Source organism: Psittacula echo (assembly GCF_963264785.1).
Source record: "Psittacula echo genome assembly, chromosome: 5".
NCBI lineage: Eukaryota > Metazoa > Chordata > Aves > Psittaciformes > Psittacidae > Psittacula > Psittacula echo.
In genome coordinates, this window is record NC_137739.1 from 37,389,730 (window position 1) to 37,407,251 (window position 17,522).

The 17,522-nt window shown below is 41.0% G+C and overlaps 1 protein-coding gene across 2 annotated transcripts in view; it reads right to left on the reverse strand.

Moving 5' to 3' along the window:
* Positions 1–731: 731 nt before the first annotated feature.
* The window catches only part of BRSK2 (BR serine/threonine kinase 2), a gene marked incomplete at its 5' end in the record, with an annotated part of 323,574 nt that continues 306,783 nt past the window's right edge, over positions 732–17,522 (reverse strand). Inside the window, 2 exons of one of the 2 annotated variants that reach the window (XM_080619063.1) lie at positions 732–1,543; positions 12,918–12,965. In XM_080619063.1, the coding sequence (XP_080475189.1) occupies positions 1,320–1,543; positions 12,918–12,965 (272 nt within the window). In that variant the 3' untranslated portion in view covers positions 732–1,319. The remainder of the gene's footprint in view (positions 1,544–12,917; positions 12,966–17,522) is intronic. The other variant, XM_080619064.1, reaches the window with a different exon arrangement.

A 17,522-nucleotide genomic window follows, 5' to 3' on the forward strand; every position in this document is an offset into this window, starting at 1 on the left:
TGTGCCTGGTGGCAGGAGAGACAGTCCTTGGCAGAGTCTTGTCCCTCTTCTTTGCTACCAGAAGTTGCCTTTTCCCTAAGTTTTAATGTTTTGTTTGTATGTGTTTATTCATTGAACCCCCTCTCCCTCCTAAGTTTACTCCTTTCCCCTTCCAGCAGGTCAAAAAGCAAAACAATACAGTATAAAAAAACCAATCATTTTGTATATATATATGTATGTATGTATATTTATGTATAAATATACACACATATATACATGTATATATAAAAAAAGGGGCAAAAGAAAAGGAAAAGGTGGCAGGGAGAAAAGGAAGGTTAAGAAAATCCTGTGATGAAGCTCCCCAATACTGTCTTGGTTCAATGCTTAATTTTGAGTTGCTCCTGGCTGGTTTCTGATGAGAATGCGCTCTGGATTCATGAAACATTGTGCTCCCACTACAACCATCTCCTTCCCCACACCCTCCCCTCTGGGCTGTGTGTTCAGCTGCACGGACAGAAGTTGCCAAGGGAAAACGTTTCACTCCAACAATTTGCAACCTCTTTTCAGCCCAGACTCTGCAATCCCGTAACTGAGCAGATCTCTCTTGTGGAGCACAAAAAAAGAAAGAGAGGGGGGGAAAAAAACCCAGGCGTGCACTGGGGAGGTGTCTGGGGAGAAGTGGGGGAGAAACCCACTTCCTGAAGGGAGAGGGGAGGCTGGGAACCTCAAACAGGACTGGTCCTTGGACAGTCTACATCGGTTGCCTTCCGTCAACAAGTGTCCGCAGAGCACAGAAGGTGAAGCCGTGGCTGACATGTTAACTTTTCGGGATAATTCCTGGTAGCAGAGCGGAAACAAGTGGTGTCGTCAGAAACACAGAGAGAGCATGAACAGAACAAGAAACAAAACAAAAGAAAACAAAAGAAAAAAAACCCAAACCAATAATAAAAAACCCAAAAAATCAGGAAGGAGAAAAAAAGCAAAACACTCAAAAAAAGGGAGGAAAAAAACCAATCGAAAAACCACAACCCAAGATCTGGTGAACTGGGTTTGTCATCTGTGCTACCTTTTCTTTTCTTTTCTTTCTTTTCATTCTTTCATTCGTTTGTTTTTGTGTTTGTTTCTGAGATATATATTATATATCATATATAAATATATATATGTATATATATACAGTCATTCCTTCATACAAAATTTGTCTATAGACAGTTTTGTACTGTTGTGGCAAGGTATATACATCCTTCTAGTTTAGAGGCTAGCTTGCTAAGGAATATTCTTTCATTCTTTCTTGCTTTTTGTTTTTGTTTTTTTCTAAGTTATTTAATTTTTTATGTGTTTATTTAAGGTTGGTCTTGTAGGCCGACTGATGAGACCATCTTTGCCTTGTCTTTGCCAGCAGGGTACTTATTGTCTCCTCTAGACCCATAGTCATTAGAACCGGAATCGCTCCGCTTGCTGTTTGCGCTATGCTTGGTTGGCGTGCCGGGGGGATGGCTCACCTGCCCGTTCTTCTCGTCTGAAAAAAGTTGTTTAATTACGTCAAAGAAGTTACTCAATGGGCTGCCTGGGTACACAAAACAGAGGAGACAAAAAAAGAAAGAAAGAAAGAAAGGAAGGAAGAAAGAAAGGAAAAAAAAAAAAAAGAGAGGGAAAGAGAGAAAAAGAGGAGAGAAAGAGAGAGAACAAACAAACAAATGAACAATGGGGTTTTTAACGAGAAGAACATGATGAGGAGATCCAGAGCCACGTGCGTGGGGGTGTGTGGGGGATGAAGACAATGAGCAGGAAGAGGAAGAGTGTTTAGGATGGGACACCTACAGAAATAAAGAGGCTGGGAGCATAAAGCATCTAGAGGGAAGGTCCTGGTTTTCTCCTGAGTGGGGGAGCACTGCTGTCTCACCTAGCAGGAGGACACAGTACCATGTGGCTGAAATAGTTCAGTCTATTACTTGGAGTCACTTGGCCACTCCACACTGAAATGTCAATGAATGTAATGCTGGATATAGGCAAGTCCCATCTTACTGCTGCTGTTACAAACACGGGGCATTTGATGTGGTCACCAACCGATGCTTTGCTTTGCAGCCTCGCCAAGTTCTCTGGCTACACCAGAAATTAGGCTTTCTTTGCTTATATTTTATTTCTTTCTGAGTATCTCCTTGCTCACCTTTCATCACTGAAGCCTAAAGCATTTGAAAAATGAGGTACCGCTGACAGGGGTATTGCCATCTGCCTGCTGGTTTGTGGCTTGTGCTTAGAAGCTTCTAAGTACCTTCAGATCCTTCTTACAACTGGTACCTGGAAATGAAGATGCTGAACGCACTGTGGAAACAGGCTGTTACACATCTATTTCTGGGACCTACCATGGTCAAGAACTACTTCTTCACTGTCCTGAATTTATATTCTCTCTACAATACAGCCTCCATGATACCAGTAAAGTCAGGAGCCAGAGAGGAGTGTAGGGTTGCATGCTAACAGAACAGGTATCTCATATGGCCAGCCACTAGAGAGGGTTGCAGGTTATGAACATGGGCTGAGCACTGTGCACATGAATACAATCTTTCATGCCATTTGGGCCTCCAGGCAGCAGGGTTGTATCCTGTTAATGTAGTTCTGTGTCAGAGAATATGTGGAAGATCATATCTGAGGAAAGGCTCTGGGGTGACACAGAAGGAAAGGGAGCAGCTGCTACCAGAGAGGTAGTGTTTTGCATGCATTTCTTTTAATTTTCTTTGATTGGAGAATTAATCTTAATCAGGGATAACAGGAGTCACACTAAATTCTCTGAGCATGGATATTGAAGGTGTTTTTTATCTAACATACAGCACAGGGGTTATACCTGTTCATGACCATTAAAATCCCATGATGCTTTTCTCATTATCGGGACTGTTGGCTCCATTGTTCTAACAAATATAAATCATCTAAATCCCACCTGAGTAGTTTCATTCTCAAGTTCCCAGAAGGAACAGCTTTTTGTATCTGCCTTCCAGTGTGGTGGTATGCTGTGAAGAGTGCAGCCTTTTGTCCCTGAGAACATTCAGTTGGGAGCAAAGGGGTTTCTTCATAGCAGATACTCTATTTATCCACAGTTGGTAAACACTGGTGGCTTGGTAATATATTTCCCTTCACTTTCATTACAAACATAACTGGTTACTACATCAGGCAAGTTGTAACTTGTTTTGTTACTTGGCACAGTAATTTGTCTGAAGAGTTTGTTGAGTGCTTTCTTACTCTAATGGAAAATGCTATGGACATCAACTGCTCTTATACAAAGAAAGAGGAAATACATAGTATTTGTGCCCTGCAAAACTGAATTTGTTACTCTTTTATGCCTGCCCTGTACTAACCAGGTAGTTGCCACTTCCTTCTGCATGTTAATGGGCAGTGAGAAAAATCAAATGGCTGGCATATACAGTGATGGATCTCAATCTTATTAATCGAATTATTTCCTTGTCTTTCTCTACTTGTCACTTTCTGGTTAACTTACTGCTGGTCCTGGTTCGGTCCTTGCATTCAGTTACGCCAATGCCACAAGCAAATAGTTGTTACTTTCTGGAAGGGCATCATTCACCTAAATATCTGAAGCCTTAGAGATGGGCTCAAACAACCAACCAGGCAAAGCACATATCTCAATTTCTGGCTAAGAAGGGGAGGGCTGTCAAACTCTCAGTCATTTTCAGGGTCAGATCTTCATAAGCTGTACCTGCTTCCTTCCACATGCATGCAAATGCTTTGAATGGGAGATATCTGTTCCACATCTATGACTTCTATTTTGGAGATTTCCCTAAGTATCGCTAAAACTGTTCTAGGTTTGTGGGTACATGTTCTGCTCAGACTCATTTCTATCTGCTCAGACTAATTTCTAATTCTCTTAGGTGGATATTCTTTTTCAATGAAAAGAAAGAAAAAAAGAAAGCAAACACTCAGCCTTGAATGCAGGAATGTGGGGCAGATCTGGTTCTTAAGTGGCTTTGGACCCCTCATCTTCATAAGCAAATGGAGTCAGCAGAGAGAATGAAAAAGAGCACTAAAAAAAATGCTGGAGAGGGAAAGATTGCTAGGTTGGGAGAAAAGGGAAGGGGAGTATTGCTAGTTATTCAGCTGAGCAGTTTATTCAACAAGCTTAGAGGGAAAGAAGAGAGCAGACTAAGCAGGGCTCTGCAGGAATTGGGGAACTTTTTGTTTTCATGTAGACAGGAACAGTAAACAAAAGTACAACTTGCAAGAACGAAGCAATAAAACATTTTTAAAAATATATTTATATATCTTGTATTTGCTGAGTCTTGGTACAGGATTTTTAATCATCCTATTAAAATATGCAGCCCCTGTTTCATCCACCCTTTCTCCTCCCCATGCCCTACCAGCTTTCAACTGCCTGGAGGTTTACTGCAGCAAAAGTATTTAACAGTCTACTTTTCTTTGCTTGTATCACTACTGTATTCCTTACAATCAGCATTTTCAGTTAAAATTTTAATGGGAGGTAAGAAATCCTTAGGGATGTTTAAAGAGAGCTACTGAAAAATAAAATAGGTCATTTCACTAACCCTTTCCTTCCTTTGCCTGTTTTAGTATCTGGATTTGTAATTAAATACTAGCTAATCTTTCCTATCCTGCAGTCAAGAAAGAACTGATCATACACCAAGCAATACAGACAGTCATTGCACTGATGTTGTGTACATGATGGCTTGTTAGCCTGTTCTTGGGCTGGTCTAGATACTAGTCTTTGGATGGACAAGAGTTCTTACGTTTTTGTTTGGAGATATGTAAACATGGGTCAGCTAAGCTGGAAGCATGAAAATGGTGTGTGGTGTTGCTCTTCTTGCTTCTCACTTTCTTCTGGATTTACACATCCAGTAAAACAAGACTTGAAAATGCAGGTGATGATGGATTAGACTAGCTTTTTCATCAATCTTGCATTCCTAGCGTTCAGTGCAACATGTGTCATAAGCTCTTACACCTCTAAGTCCATCTAGGGCCTCAAAAAGGCTGCCTCTCTTATTTCAAAAAGTGAGAAGACATTACATTCCCTCTGGACAAGGATGAAGGCTTGGTTCACTGATTCTTCAAAACTGCCCTGGTGTTTCATGCATCTGTAACTAAGGTCTTCTTTTCCATTGAGAGTAAATATTCATCAACACAGAGCAAAGAAGGCATGAAGGGTAACAAGGGTGAGAAACCATGGGAAGGATCAGAGGCAGGAGGGGAGGTTCAGAGCATAAGGTTTACATCTATTAGGAGATGGGTATGTGCATTTTGGAGTTGGATTGAGGAGCTGTATGCTGCAAGATGCGGAACGGCAATGGGTTTGAAAACAAGCGCTGAAGCCTATGAAAGGGTCATGTGTTAAAAGGGGTGCTAGAGCACTATCATGGCCAAATATCATGAAAGAAGTAAAAACTGTGAATGCATTTGAATAGAAGGAAGAAACAGGGCTGGAGACAGATACAAAAATGTGAAAGGAAGCTGGGCATGTGGCTTGTACCAAACTTTACAGTTCTCATTATTTTACCTCCTATTCTTAGGAAGTCTGTGTGACATTGACTAGCCCCAGGGGTGTCACAGGTTTGAGAAGCAAAGTGCAAGTGGAGAACACAGGTAGGAGAGGAAAGAGAAAATCAGGTGATTCATTCACTCCAGGCACCAGAATTAACACCAGGAAAGGATGCACCTTGCAAAGCCCCTGACCTGACCTTGCAAAGACCCTCAGAGTCCTCCATGGAAAATAACAGGTGGTGAACAAGCAGCTTCAGGACAGGCCTGAAGGTTTCAGTCACTGATTAGAGCCTGCTGTTTTGTGACATTTTAAGACAGTCAGGTAAGGACTTGGTCCTCTTTTCACTGCAGCAAATGGCAACGTTCCCATGGAAGCAAACCCTGGAGCACTTCTCCTGTGAAACCATCTCTTTCAAGTCTATGTATTTTTAATGCACTAATCCTTGTGGTGCTGAACACAAAGTTGCACAAAACTAATATGGCATCTGTGGATCCCAATCTATGGGATTATTTTCTGCCTTCATTTCTATATAGCCTGAGAAATTTTGGGATTCTGCATATTTAGCTTAGGCTTTGGGAGAAAGTGAATGGGAAAAAACAGTGTCACTGGAAACCAAGACACCCTTTATCAACCTGACTTCTCATATTCCTTTCCTTGTTGCTTCCACATCCTTTCTGCCTGTTTTCTGCCTGCTTCTACTACTGAGGTTTTCTTCCTATACTCATTCCTTTCTCTTTAACCCTCGTCTTTTTCATCCCTAGCCTGCTATGTATTTTGATAGCAGCTGTGGTTTCAGCAATTCATGTAACAAAAATCCAACTCCGTTCACATAAAGCATTGAAGCACTCTCTTGATGGGTGATAATCCATTCCCTTTCAAACCCATTTTGCTACTTCGTCAGAGTTCTAGTCCTCTTTGTTAAGGCTAGTCATTTTTTGCCCATTTGCTTGGTTTCTATTGGCAGAATCCCTTCTCTCTTCAAAACCGGAAGACTTAAAATACAGAACCCACTCCAAGAGTATATGCAGTGAAAGGGATGACAGAAAGATAAGAGTGTCCTATCCTCTTTGTTTAGTTGTAATACTACACAGGGGTCTTCCTCCAGACTAAAGAGCCCCTAGCCTAGGCATTGTACAAATACAAATCAGAGAGATGCCTTGAGAAGCTTACTGACTACTGAAGAAGGCTACAGAAAGAATTTTTTGCTCCTTTAGGGGTTGGATGTATGAGGCTTCCCTCCAGACTGGAGAAGGGTGACAGGAAGACCATTGCAATGTCTTGCTGGAGGCCATAACACAAAACTTCCTTTTAGTCTACGAACACATCCTACACCACTTGAAGTGCGCTGAAGAAACTGCAGAAATCCCAAGAAGAGTACTTGTCTAAAATATAGGAAGTCAGGAAAGCATTTCAAGAGACATGGATGTGGCTTTTACTGGATTTATAAATTATCACAACAAATGGACTAGAACAAGTTTTCCCATTTATTCCTCTCCCTCTCCTCCCCCAAGTTAGTTACCTAGTGGGACAGCTGTTTTGATTCCATTTCAGTTTCGGACTAGAAAATGGAGACAGACAGTCCACAAAACAACTCCAGTTTCTTAGCAGGACACCTGAATTGCAACTGAGAAAGGTGACTTCCAAAGGTAACAACAAAGATTATTTTCCAGAGTCCTTAGACTCTTCAAGTAAAAATACCAACTGAAAGAAGGAACTTGAGGAGACGGACTGGTGGTAGGAATTACTCAGATTATAATACATTGTTAGCACAAGTGCTACCAGCAGAAAGTGGGAACTTTCAATCTCTACACACCTGGGCAGATCTGAATGACCACCCTGACATTCAAATGCTCCATAACCTATCCTTGTTCTTACTCCCTAAAACATTCCATCTCCTCTGCAGGAGAGTGGCCCAACATTTGTGATTTGACAGATGCACCCAGATGGCCATTCTGCCTCTATCTTGCACATTTTCTCTCTCCTCTCATACACACACAGAGAAGCTGAGATACAGTTCAGCCTCTCCTGTCACAAACAATATAAGTGAGACAAGTAGCTCTTGGGTAATCAGTTAGAGAATGGTGAACATAGGCAGCAAAGACCTGAATAGATGAGGCATATTTCCTTGCTGCTACTTTCTGCAGAGCTAAAGGCATAAGTAATTAATCAGAAAACAAATGTGTCTGTTACTCATGAATAGCTCTGGCCAATCCAGCACCAGCACATAATATTCAAAAAAGAAGACATGATGACAGAGATCATGCATTCGTTTGGACAGCTGGTGGCACTGAAAGAGCAGGCAAGGATAGTCGTGGGATGAACAGGTGCCAGATTCTTTTCTGGATTCATGCTGTTCTATCAAATTGGCTGGTAAAGGACTCAGCTCAAGAATTCTTTCTATTTGCCTGTCTTTTTACAAGGATCTGCCTGCACAAGTGTATGCTAAGAGAAGAAGCTGCCAACCCACTCTCATAAAGCCATAGCAGATGATAGTATCGCCACTACCCATTCTCTTAGAGACCTCTACTGCTTCATTCAATTTTTTTGTCTATACAAATGTCAGAAATGTATGGGCACTTAATAATACGATTTTGTCCTTTCCTGTCAGATGGATATTTACATATGATCTTATGGGTTTTAAGTTCTGTGACCAGTTCTTAAGGAGAGAAACAACTTATATATGCTAGCAAAATGTTGCCTCCTCATTTCCTCTGAATCAGTCCCTTCAAAATGTGACTTAATCTTCCAGGGAGGCCATCTCAAATTTAGCTTAGTGCAGCAAGCAAATATTCACATAAAGTATCCTACGCACTGCATGTCATAAACAAAGTACTGTGATCTTAATTAAGAGAGAGATGCCTGTGTTTTCTGTGTTAGGTATTATTACAGAGAAGGAGGAAAAAATCTTGTATTGAACAGTAAAAGTCTAGCCATAGCTATCGAAACAGGATCTGACATGTACCAAATAGTTCAATACATCTGGATTCTTCTTTAGGGCCAAGTTGCTATTTTTGTTGTTACCTTCTTCTACCATGCATGAGTCACAAACTGGAAAAGAAATGTCACCCCAACACAACACATGAATGAAGACATATGACTACAGTGTGCGGGGAGTCAGCCCTCCACTGGAACAGCAAAGGATACTAGTAGAATGGATAGCTGGAAAACCTGGATTGAACTCTTTGGAAAATCTGATTTATCTTACTTATCATGATCCACCCATTAGGACGGAATATGCCATCTTTTTTCTCTCGCAATTTAGACAGAAGAATCAGCCATGCTCAGACAGACCAGTAGCCAGCACGTTTTTCAGAACTCTATTAAAAGAAGTATTATTCTGACTATGTCACAGTGTAACAGTGGTGAGAAAAACCTTTCAGCTGGGAGGGCAGCACAGATTGTTTTCTCCAGGTTTCAGCATCCGTGTTTCTGCCATCAGTTCTGATTTTCTGAATGCAAACCACCAACTTCCATTTCCATCAAATAACTGCTTTGTGAGAGCAGGACTACTCTAATTAATGCCAATGTGGATCAGGATCACTTCCAAAACACCAAATCCAGATATTTGCTGCTGCTAGTAACACCAAGTCTCTAAAGCTACATGAAGAAAATTGCAACCCAAATACAATTGCTCTGTGTGCACAAAAAGTGATTGGCCATGAGGACAAGGTCAGATGGCTCTGAATAGGAAGCTATGTCAACTCCTAAATACTGCAAGCAAGAGATTTAAGTGAGATACATTGGAAATATATGAAAGGCTAGTTTTCATATCTTTTCATATTTGCTGTGCTTCCCCTTTGATTGGATCATTTTGGTGATAGCTACTGGTACATACAAGGATCTGTAAAGTTTGTTTTTTAACTCTTGTGCCAGGAATCAAGGCTTTGAATTGTAAGCTGCAACACAGGATACTTAAGAGTAAACACAAGGTCTTCTGGCCAGCTTGTTGCCACAGGGTTATAGTCTAAGACTTTGCAGGAACATGTGTTTGTGCAGTGCCTAATACGATAGCATGATTTGACTGGAGCTGCATCAGTTATATATATATATACATAGTTCCTCTTCTTATCATCACGCAGTTCCCTGAAGTGCCACTGATGTAACTGAGTGTCAGGAGGAATGGAAAACAAGAAGCAAAGACTGCCTTACTTGGAAATAAAATTCAGGCCCAGACAGGTACAGTGTGGCAACTGGAAAATTTACAGGCTCCCTGGTTTTACTCAGGAGGTAAATTAAGAATAAGGCAGGCTTTTCAGAGCTTTCTGCCAGCAGCCAGCACCTTGGCAAAATGTACTTAATAAGGACTCCAAAAAACTGGGGATGGCTGAGAAGGGGAGCTATCAGAGGCTATACACCAGCTTTACTACGGAGTCAATCACCCAGAGAGATTCGCAGCTCATTATTTGAAGGACCTGAAGTCACTACAATTTGTAAAGACAGACTACTGAAATGCCACCGTGGGCTTCTGGTGGCTCCAGAAGAGCTCCAGATCTAATGGCTCCAGATACAATGTGCTCAATCTACAATTATACTTTCTAATTTCCAGCTTTGTGGTTGAAGCTGGAGGGCTTTCCAGTTTGTGTATTATCTTGATTTTCTGTTTTTTATGTAAAGGCTCTGCAGAACCTATTAGAATCTTATTGTCAATTATACAACCTATTCAGTGAGATAGACATAAATACCAGATTAGATAGTAGTAAACAGCTCTCTCCATCCTGCCTCAAAAGAAACAGAATCCAGCTTGTTCTTTTACAGCTGTGTTGACTTAAGGCTTAACCGCAGTACATAAAAAGGTAAAGCTTATTTGTCACTAAACTGATTTGGTTCTGAATATGCACAAAGAATAGATCAGCTAAGTTGGATGGTGCTCCTGAAGGCAATTTTCAGGTTACAGCTGCATTTTAAATGTAAAGGTTTTAAGTTTTACAAGGTAAATTTAATCTTATGAACAGATATTAAAGACTTGATAGAAATCAGTTTAGTCTTTCTGACAACAGAAATGTCCACTGCCCTGCTGAAATTGTTGGAAACATAAAATCAAATAGTCCACACCAATGTGCATTTCAGCTTTAGTATGAGTCAAATTATTTTTTTCTGTTGTGAAATAATAAGAGTTGGCAGTTTTCTAGTACGCACAGGTAGGGTTTATAGAGCTGTTACGTTATTTGGATATTGGCAGCTCCTATGTCATACCTCTGCTGTTCAACATTAACTTGTTTTTCAGGGCCCGTGGCTATATGCAAAGTACTTCTCAGATTGATGACCACTGCTAGCAGAAGAAGAGATAACATTTAAAGGACTAAACAAATTTGCCTCTCTGTTAATAACAATACTCAATGGTTTATAGTGGGTGAAAAGATATTCCTTATTCCCACCAGGGCTTTCACACAGCTGAGCCAGGCGTAAAGCATCTGATTAGCTCTTCCTGCTCCAGTGTTAACTCTTTTGAAAAAAGGCCCCCTGAGATCAAAAACTCCACATAGTATAGTTTTTCTTACACTATTTATTACTACATGAACAATATGTTAACTTCACTGAGGGTGCCCTGTTCTCAAAGTCATAGAAGACAGTTTGCCAATAATAGGCTAAATGCATTGTTCCTTTTCACTCCCCTCTCTAAACTGTGGGTGAGCTATCCTGCACATGAAATAGCTTTTCACTCCTGTAGGAGGGTGGAATTCAGCATGGTGAAGTCATCACTGCTCATGTTGTATGTGAGTACATCAACAAGAATGTGTTTTAAAGAAAGCACCTCCATTAAACCCCATACATATACATATATGTATATATGTGTGTTCTGTCTGTGCCGTAGCTATCACAAAAAAGTCTTCCTGCTGGCCTTCACCTTATTCTCTTTGTCCCTTATTGGATTGATGCTGACACTGTGACACCTGGAGAGCCTGCCTGAACTGGGAGTGAGCAAGTACGCTCTCTATCTAGAGAACACAGAGTACTGGCTGGTTATCTGTCTAGCTCAACTAACTTGCAAGCAATCAGAAGAATCAGCATTTCAGTATTTTTGTATGATGTGAATGGCAGATCCAGGCAAGAAACAAAGGCTTGAGGGAGAAGAGGGATTTGCTGTCTGATGCCTTTGGGAAGAAGCTGGAGGTCTCCCTACAACTTAAATGAGTCTTCATGAGGAGATCAGAAACGGTGTAACTCAGAAAACTCTAACAAGAAATCGAATGAGTTCCCTTCGGAGCAAAGGAAAAACTCCCACCAACAAAACTGCAACTTAAGGTAAAGAGATCATCTGAAATACAGGAAACAGGCCAAATTTTATCTCAGTCACATATGCTAAACCTAATAGCATCTCCACTGTGACAACTTTCTTTTGTTGTTACAGACTGCAACAACTCCAGAACAACTTTCCTCAGTTTACAAAGAGATGACGCAGGAGTTGCAGGGCCAGCTGGAGAAGGGTACTATCTCAGTTATTGCTTCCTCAACAGCTTGTGTTCCCTTTCACAGAGATGTCTGAATTCAACCTAGGTACCAGAATGAAAATCTAAAGAGAACAGAGTTCTCTTGTACAGAACCTTTCTGTCGAAGATATAAGTAATAAGACAAAACCCTCTCTTAAAGTATTTGGGTATTTCCACTACTGTATTTGGAGGAGTCAGTAGGGGCACAGGTAATGAAAGAAAGAATACATTCCAAGTGTGGATAGAGGGGAGGGAAGGCAAGGAACAAGTTAATCAAAATTCACAGAACCCCAAGCAAGTTGAGCTGCAAGTTTTGCAGAAAACTACTTTCTTCTCTCATTCCTAGCAAAATTCTGAATCTCCAGTAGGTTCACTACTCCTCCAGCTTACAGATACAACATCCTTCCCCAAGACCAGACTGTAACTGTGTCAATTTACACTAGCTAAGTGCCTGACAGATATATGTAGTGTGCTTTATGGAAGATTTAAAAGGGTCTTACCCCAAGGATATATGGGGAAGAAGGGAGTGGATGCAAACCAGAATTAAGTGATATAGCAATCGTGTCTCAATAAAGAGCAGGAAACCAAGGGAGGCAGCAGTTACAAGAGCAGCATTCAGCTTCACTGCAGAAAATGGACTGAAGAATCATGAATCAAAGACAGCAAGTAAACAAAAGGGGGGTGGGGCGAGGGAGAAAAAGAAAACCACTGGCCCAGGTTATAGTGAGGGAGGGAATCTCAAGTGCAACACCACACACTTGTGCTATGAAGTGGAAGGCTGTGGTGGAGCCTGTGCATCTGTGCATGGATGGGGAGGAACAGAATAAGGGGTATATGCTTGTGCCCACCAGGTTAAGTGAAAGACGTAGTGGGCTGTTACGGAGCAGGTAGTCTTGAAGAGAGTGTGGGAGGGCAGGGATAGGGATGGGGAGCAGGAGGAAGGGACAGGATGGCACATTATTATGTTGCTTAGCAGGGGCTGGGGAAGGAGAAAAGGCAGAAGGGAAGGAAGTTCTTACCACATTTGGAAAGTCTGCCAGTCATCAACTCCATACAGTTAGTGGTGTCTGGATCATAGAACGGAAAGAGGAGGGAGGGAGGGAAAAACATAAAAAAAGGTTTCCATACCTCTGTGCATAAAGTAGTAACTTAGCACAATATTACCTGAAGCAGGAAACATATACACATCTTGGTCTTTACACAACCCAGGCCAAATTCTGCCACCCACTGTATGCCAGTGCAAACCTGGCTCTGTGACAGAGTGTGGACACTACTTCAGTACCACTGCTTCTACTCACCTCTTTATTATAGCTGTGTGGATTTATGAGATGTGGGAAATATTCTGCCACCACACTAGCACTAAAATAAACTGAATATACTGTTTCACTTGGTCAGCTTTACAAGTTAGCCTGCAATAGCCAGGAAATGCCCAGCCAGCTGATTTATGTACATCAAAAACCTCCAGAGAGGCTACTTACACAGCTCAAAACCATCTTTTAGACCCCAAAGGATAATGTCCAAGTTCTCAACATAACTCTGCCTCTCTTTCACCTGTAGTCTCTTACTCCTTTTGCTTTCAATGTCACTATTAGCAGGCAATTGAACTATTGAATTACTTCTAGTAGGGGCGGCAGAATCTGGCCCTAAGACATTCCTGTCCACTTTGTGTATAGCTCCCATTGCCACAGCTGCCGAGTGCTTCTTACTCAGGTGCAATAAGCAGAAGGAGCTCTACATGTCAGCTTTAAAGCAGAAAGGACCAGCCCAGGTGGACACTTTCATGTGGAACCTGCTAGCAAACCAGATCTGCTGCTGTCAGCCAGGATCCCCTTGCATTTGGGATCTAAGTCATTGCATCCATGAGTGCTGGGAAATGCAGAGCACTCACTGCTGAGCAAGTGGCTAGCAGTTAAAGCACTCAGTTCAGTCTCAGATGTCCTCTTGCCTGGCCTCTTGAAGAACACTTGGGTTTTCAAGAAATGGGCTTCCTGGAAACATGCACACATACGCTGAAAATCAGCTCTAACTATTCCCTATCTGCTGAAAAGTCTGCAGGAGAGAGGGATGAATAATTTTGTGGTATCCCTCCCCTTAAATACTGAGAAAAGTAATTTCAAAAAAGGGGGAAGGGGTGCTGGGTATGCTTCCATAAGCTGAACCTTGTGTATGTGTATGTCTTCTGATGCAGCCATGTGTGTGCTACACAGATCATCCAGGAAAACATGGAGTAGAAAGGGCAGGTGCTCAGTCCAGTGATGGTGGTCAAAGCATCTAAGCAGCAGCTATATACTCTCCATTTGGAAGGTTAGAGGAAGGCAGAGGTCAATGGGAGATGACACCCATGGAAGGTCTCTCAGAAAGGCACAAGACTGAGAAGGAAAAAGGGGAAAAAGTAAGGAGGTGAGGGAGAAGAGAGTATTCAAGAAGTGGACAAGGTATTAGAGGTGTCAGGGAGTCCAGGAGTCCACCTGCCTTTGAAATTCTTTGGCTAATCTGACTGAGTGAAAGCAGATTACACTCCCAAAATACATTTCTCCCTTAAGATGCCTAACAGGTTTAAGAATTGCCTACAGCTGCCTATTGAGGCAATGACTAGAAGTCACAGTCACGAGTTTGTATCATTATTTTTCTTTAATAAGTTGGAGAAGTTTGTGGTCTCATGCGGTTTTGTGGTTCCAGTCCAGCCTCTGAGTAAACTACACCTTCTTGTAATGCAGCGTAATACAGATCTGTAGTGGCAGAGCTCAAAGCATTCACCCAATCATTAGCACAACTTATGCTCTGAGGAAAACACATAAAAGCAAGGAAAGTCTCAAATATGACTGAAAGATTGTTTCTGACTCCCACCTCCAACACCTGAAATTTTGCCCTCAAGCGTAACTAGCCATCTGGAAATAAAAAAGTAGCATTTGAAAAATGTCAGAGTAGGTAAACATTGTGGCTGGTTTGCTGGGAGTCTCCTGAAACTGGTTTCTGTTTCCTTGTTAACAAATTAAAAATAACCACATCTCCTTAAGTTAATACTTCAGAACACTGTCTTTTTTCTAAGTCACTTGCAGTCAGCATAGCTCTTCTTAGTATTTCATTTCAAGCTAATAGCGCAACAAGTCTACATACATTAATTGTATGATCAGAATACAAATTGACATATCTACAACAGGAAAAAGGATTGTAACACAAGCTTTTTGACAGCATAATGTCTCGGGCTCTGTACCCTATTTTGTTGCTAAAATACCTTAATTTACAGGTTATAGAATTGGCTTAGATGGACAGGGAAAAACTCAAGCCCTTTTTCGAAATATAAGACCATGGAAAATATCAAAGGAAGACTAAAAAAACCTTCTTATTTGTCTTTCTTAAAACTTCCATGCACAACTATAATTGGCATTCTTTACATGGCCATGGCCAGTCCCAGAAACTGTACAGGATTTTATTTTTTAGTGTCTTTCCAAGACATGATCAGGTTGTTTCCCCCTGTTCCTAAGGCAAATCAGACATGAGCACACCAGAAACAGTAGCTCACATTGCATCGCTTGAAAGACTACATGAATTAATCTGCCTTCAGCTTCTCTGCTATAATTACTTTAGCACTGTTTTAATTTCTATCATATTATAACATCTGCTTTAGTAAATACTCTGTATGATAAAATATTTCATCATTTTGAAGTAGAATTTTCACCCTAATTAGAAATCCTTAGATTCTTGGCAGCCAGCATCTGCTCCCAGATAATAAACCATAACCTAGTGACTGTGGGATCCAGGTGTTATATGAGGTGAACAAAGCCAGGGTCCAAAAGGCTTCTAGCTGTCGGAGAAGCATTGATGGGTCATGTAACTGCATTCTGTTTAATTTTTTAATTAAAGCATAGTGGCAGTGTCAGATCTCAGTCCTTCTGATAAAAAGGCAGTTCCTTATTTCTTAGAGATTGCTGGCAGTCATGCTTTGAATTTGACCAATGACACCCAGTTCAGTTCATTAACAGATGGCAAATGCTTTGGTTAAAATAAGACCTTCCTTCAAAAGGCCAAACAATCTGAATCCATTTAAAAATGTTAGTGTTCTGCTGAATTTTCTTTCCTGGTTTTCTTTTTTCTGTAATTTCTCTGTTTCTATCCTACATAAATTTCACAATCAAGCTACCTGGTTTGTGATGCTTACGACATCTCTGAGACTAAGACTTGTCCCAGCCTAAGAAATCTCACTTGAACAGCTGCTCTTGTGAGATCTCCAAATCCAGGGCTAGATACCAGAAAGCACTGAGCATCTCCTGCCAGATGCTCATAGTCCCCAATAAACATTTCCATTGAGGGAGATGATGTCAAGGGAGCCACCAGTTCCTTTGGTCCAAGGCAGTTGTCATTCAGATTGGTATGCGCTAGTGTTTGGGTGCTTATCTGAAATTCACTGTTATCCTATCAAAACTCTGGAGAGCTTGGACTTTTTTTCTACATGCTTTATTTCAGGACTACTCAGTTAATTTTAATGAAATCTGTTCATTAATAACACTAAAGCTGTTTAGCAAAAAACCCAGTGCTCTGCAAATCCAATCAGGCATTACAGGGCACCTTTTGTAGGTGGGAGCCATAATAGCAAGATGAAGTAGTTGCCCCAGGCACTACAAGAGCAGTAAGACATAAAGGATTGCACAAGATTGCAGGAAATAACATAAAGCTGGGACGTGGATGAGCCCTGGATAAACTGCCTTGTGGTCTAATTTTCAGCAGGCCTTTGCATAGCCTTGTTTTGAGTCTGCAGCAGAAAGTTTACCTTGCAAAGCACTTAATTTGCTCCTTACTCCCTTTTCTGTCTTGATGGTAAAATCCTTTGCACATTTGGGAACTCTAAGTTTCTTGCTAATTTTTGTAGCAACCCATGGCTCTTGTAAACCATGAAGATGAACACCCTAAATTCACAGATCAGTAGTCTAGGAAGTTTTTTGAGTCACACGAACATGTTTTGCTTTTTGAGATGTACACCAGCACAGTAAGACAGCTTGGGTGCATATAGAAAAGATGCATACAATAAGCAAGAATTTGTGCTTTTCAAAATACAAATTGTATTTTGCAGCTAGATATAGTCTCTAAACACTTGTTTCTGCTAATGAAAGGCATTTCCAGCAGTACCACTGAGATGCTCTGCACCTTAAGATGCGAATGCTTAATATCTGACATGAAGCCAATAAATATAATAAAGAAACAGAAAACCTATTACAAAGAAGTTATAAAGGCTATTTCAGTATTGCTGATTGCCCAGAATATTGTAAAATTGGAAAAAATAAGAATATGCAGCACCCCACACTTAAAACCAAAGCCCAAAGAGGCAAGAAAATATTAAGAAAATAAAAACTGATAACCTGTGAATGATCACAGGTGGCTTTCGCATGTCCCTATTCACCAGCTGTTTCTATTACTCTTTTGTGCAAAAGCACTGGAGGAAAACAGGTTATGATTTAATGAAGAGTATTGGGCTGAAACAAAGGCATAAATCTGAGATATTTTCCTTCATAGATAGAGATCCTTTTATCCCAGCAAAGGGCAGTCCTGCCCACGGACTACCCAAGTAGAGATTTCTAAGTATAAAGCTCCTGGACAGGGCCATACATAGATGAGAGACAAGGACAGCT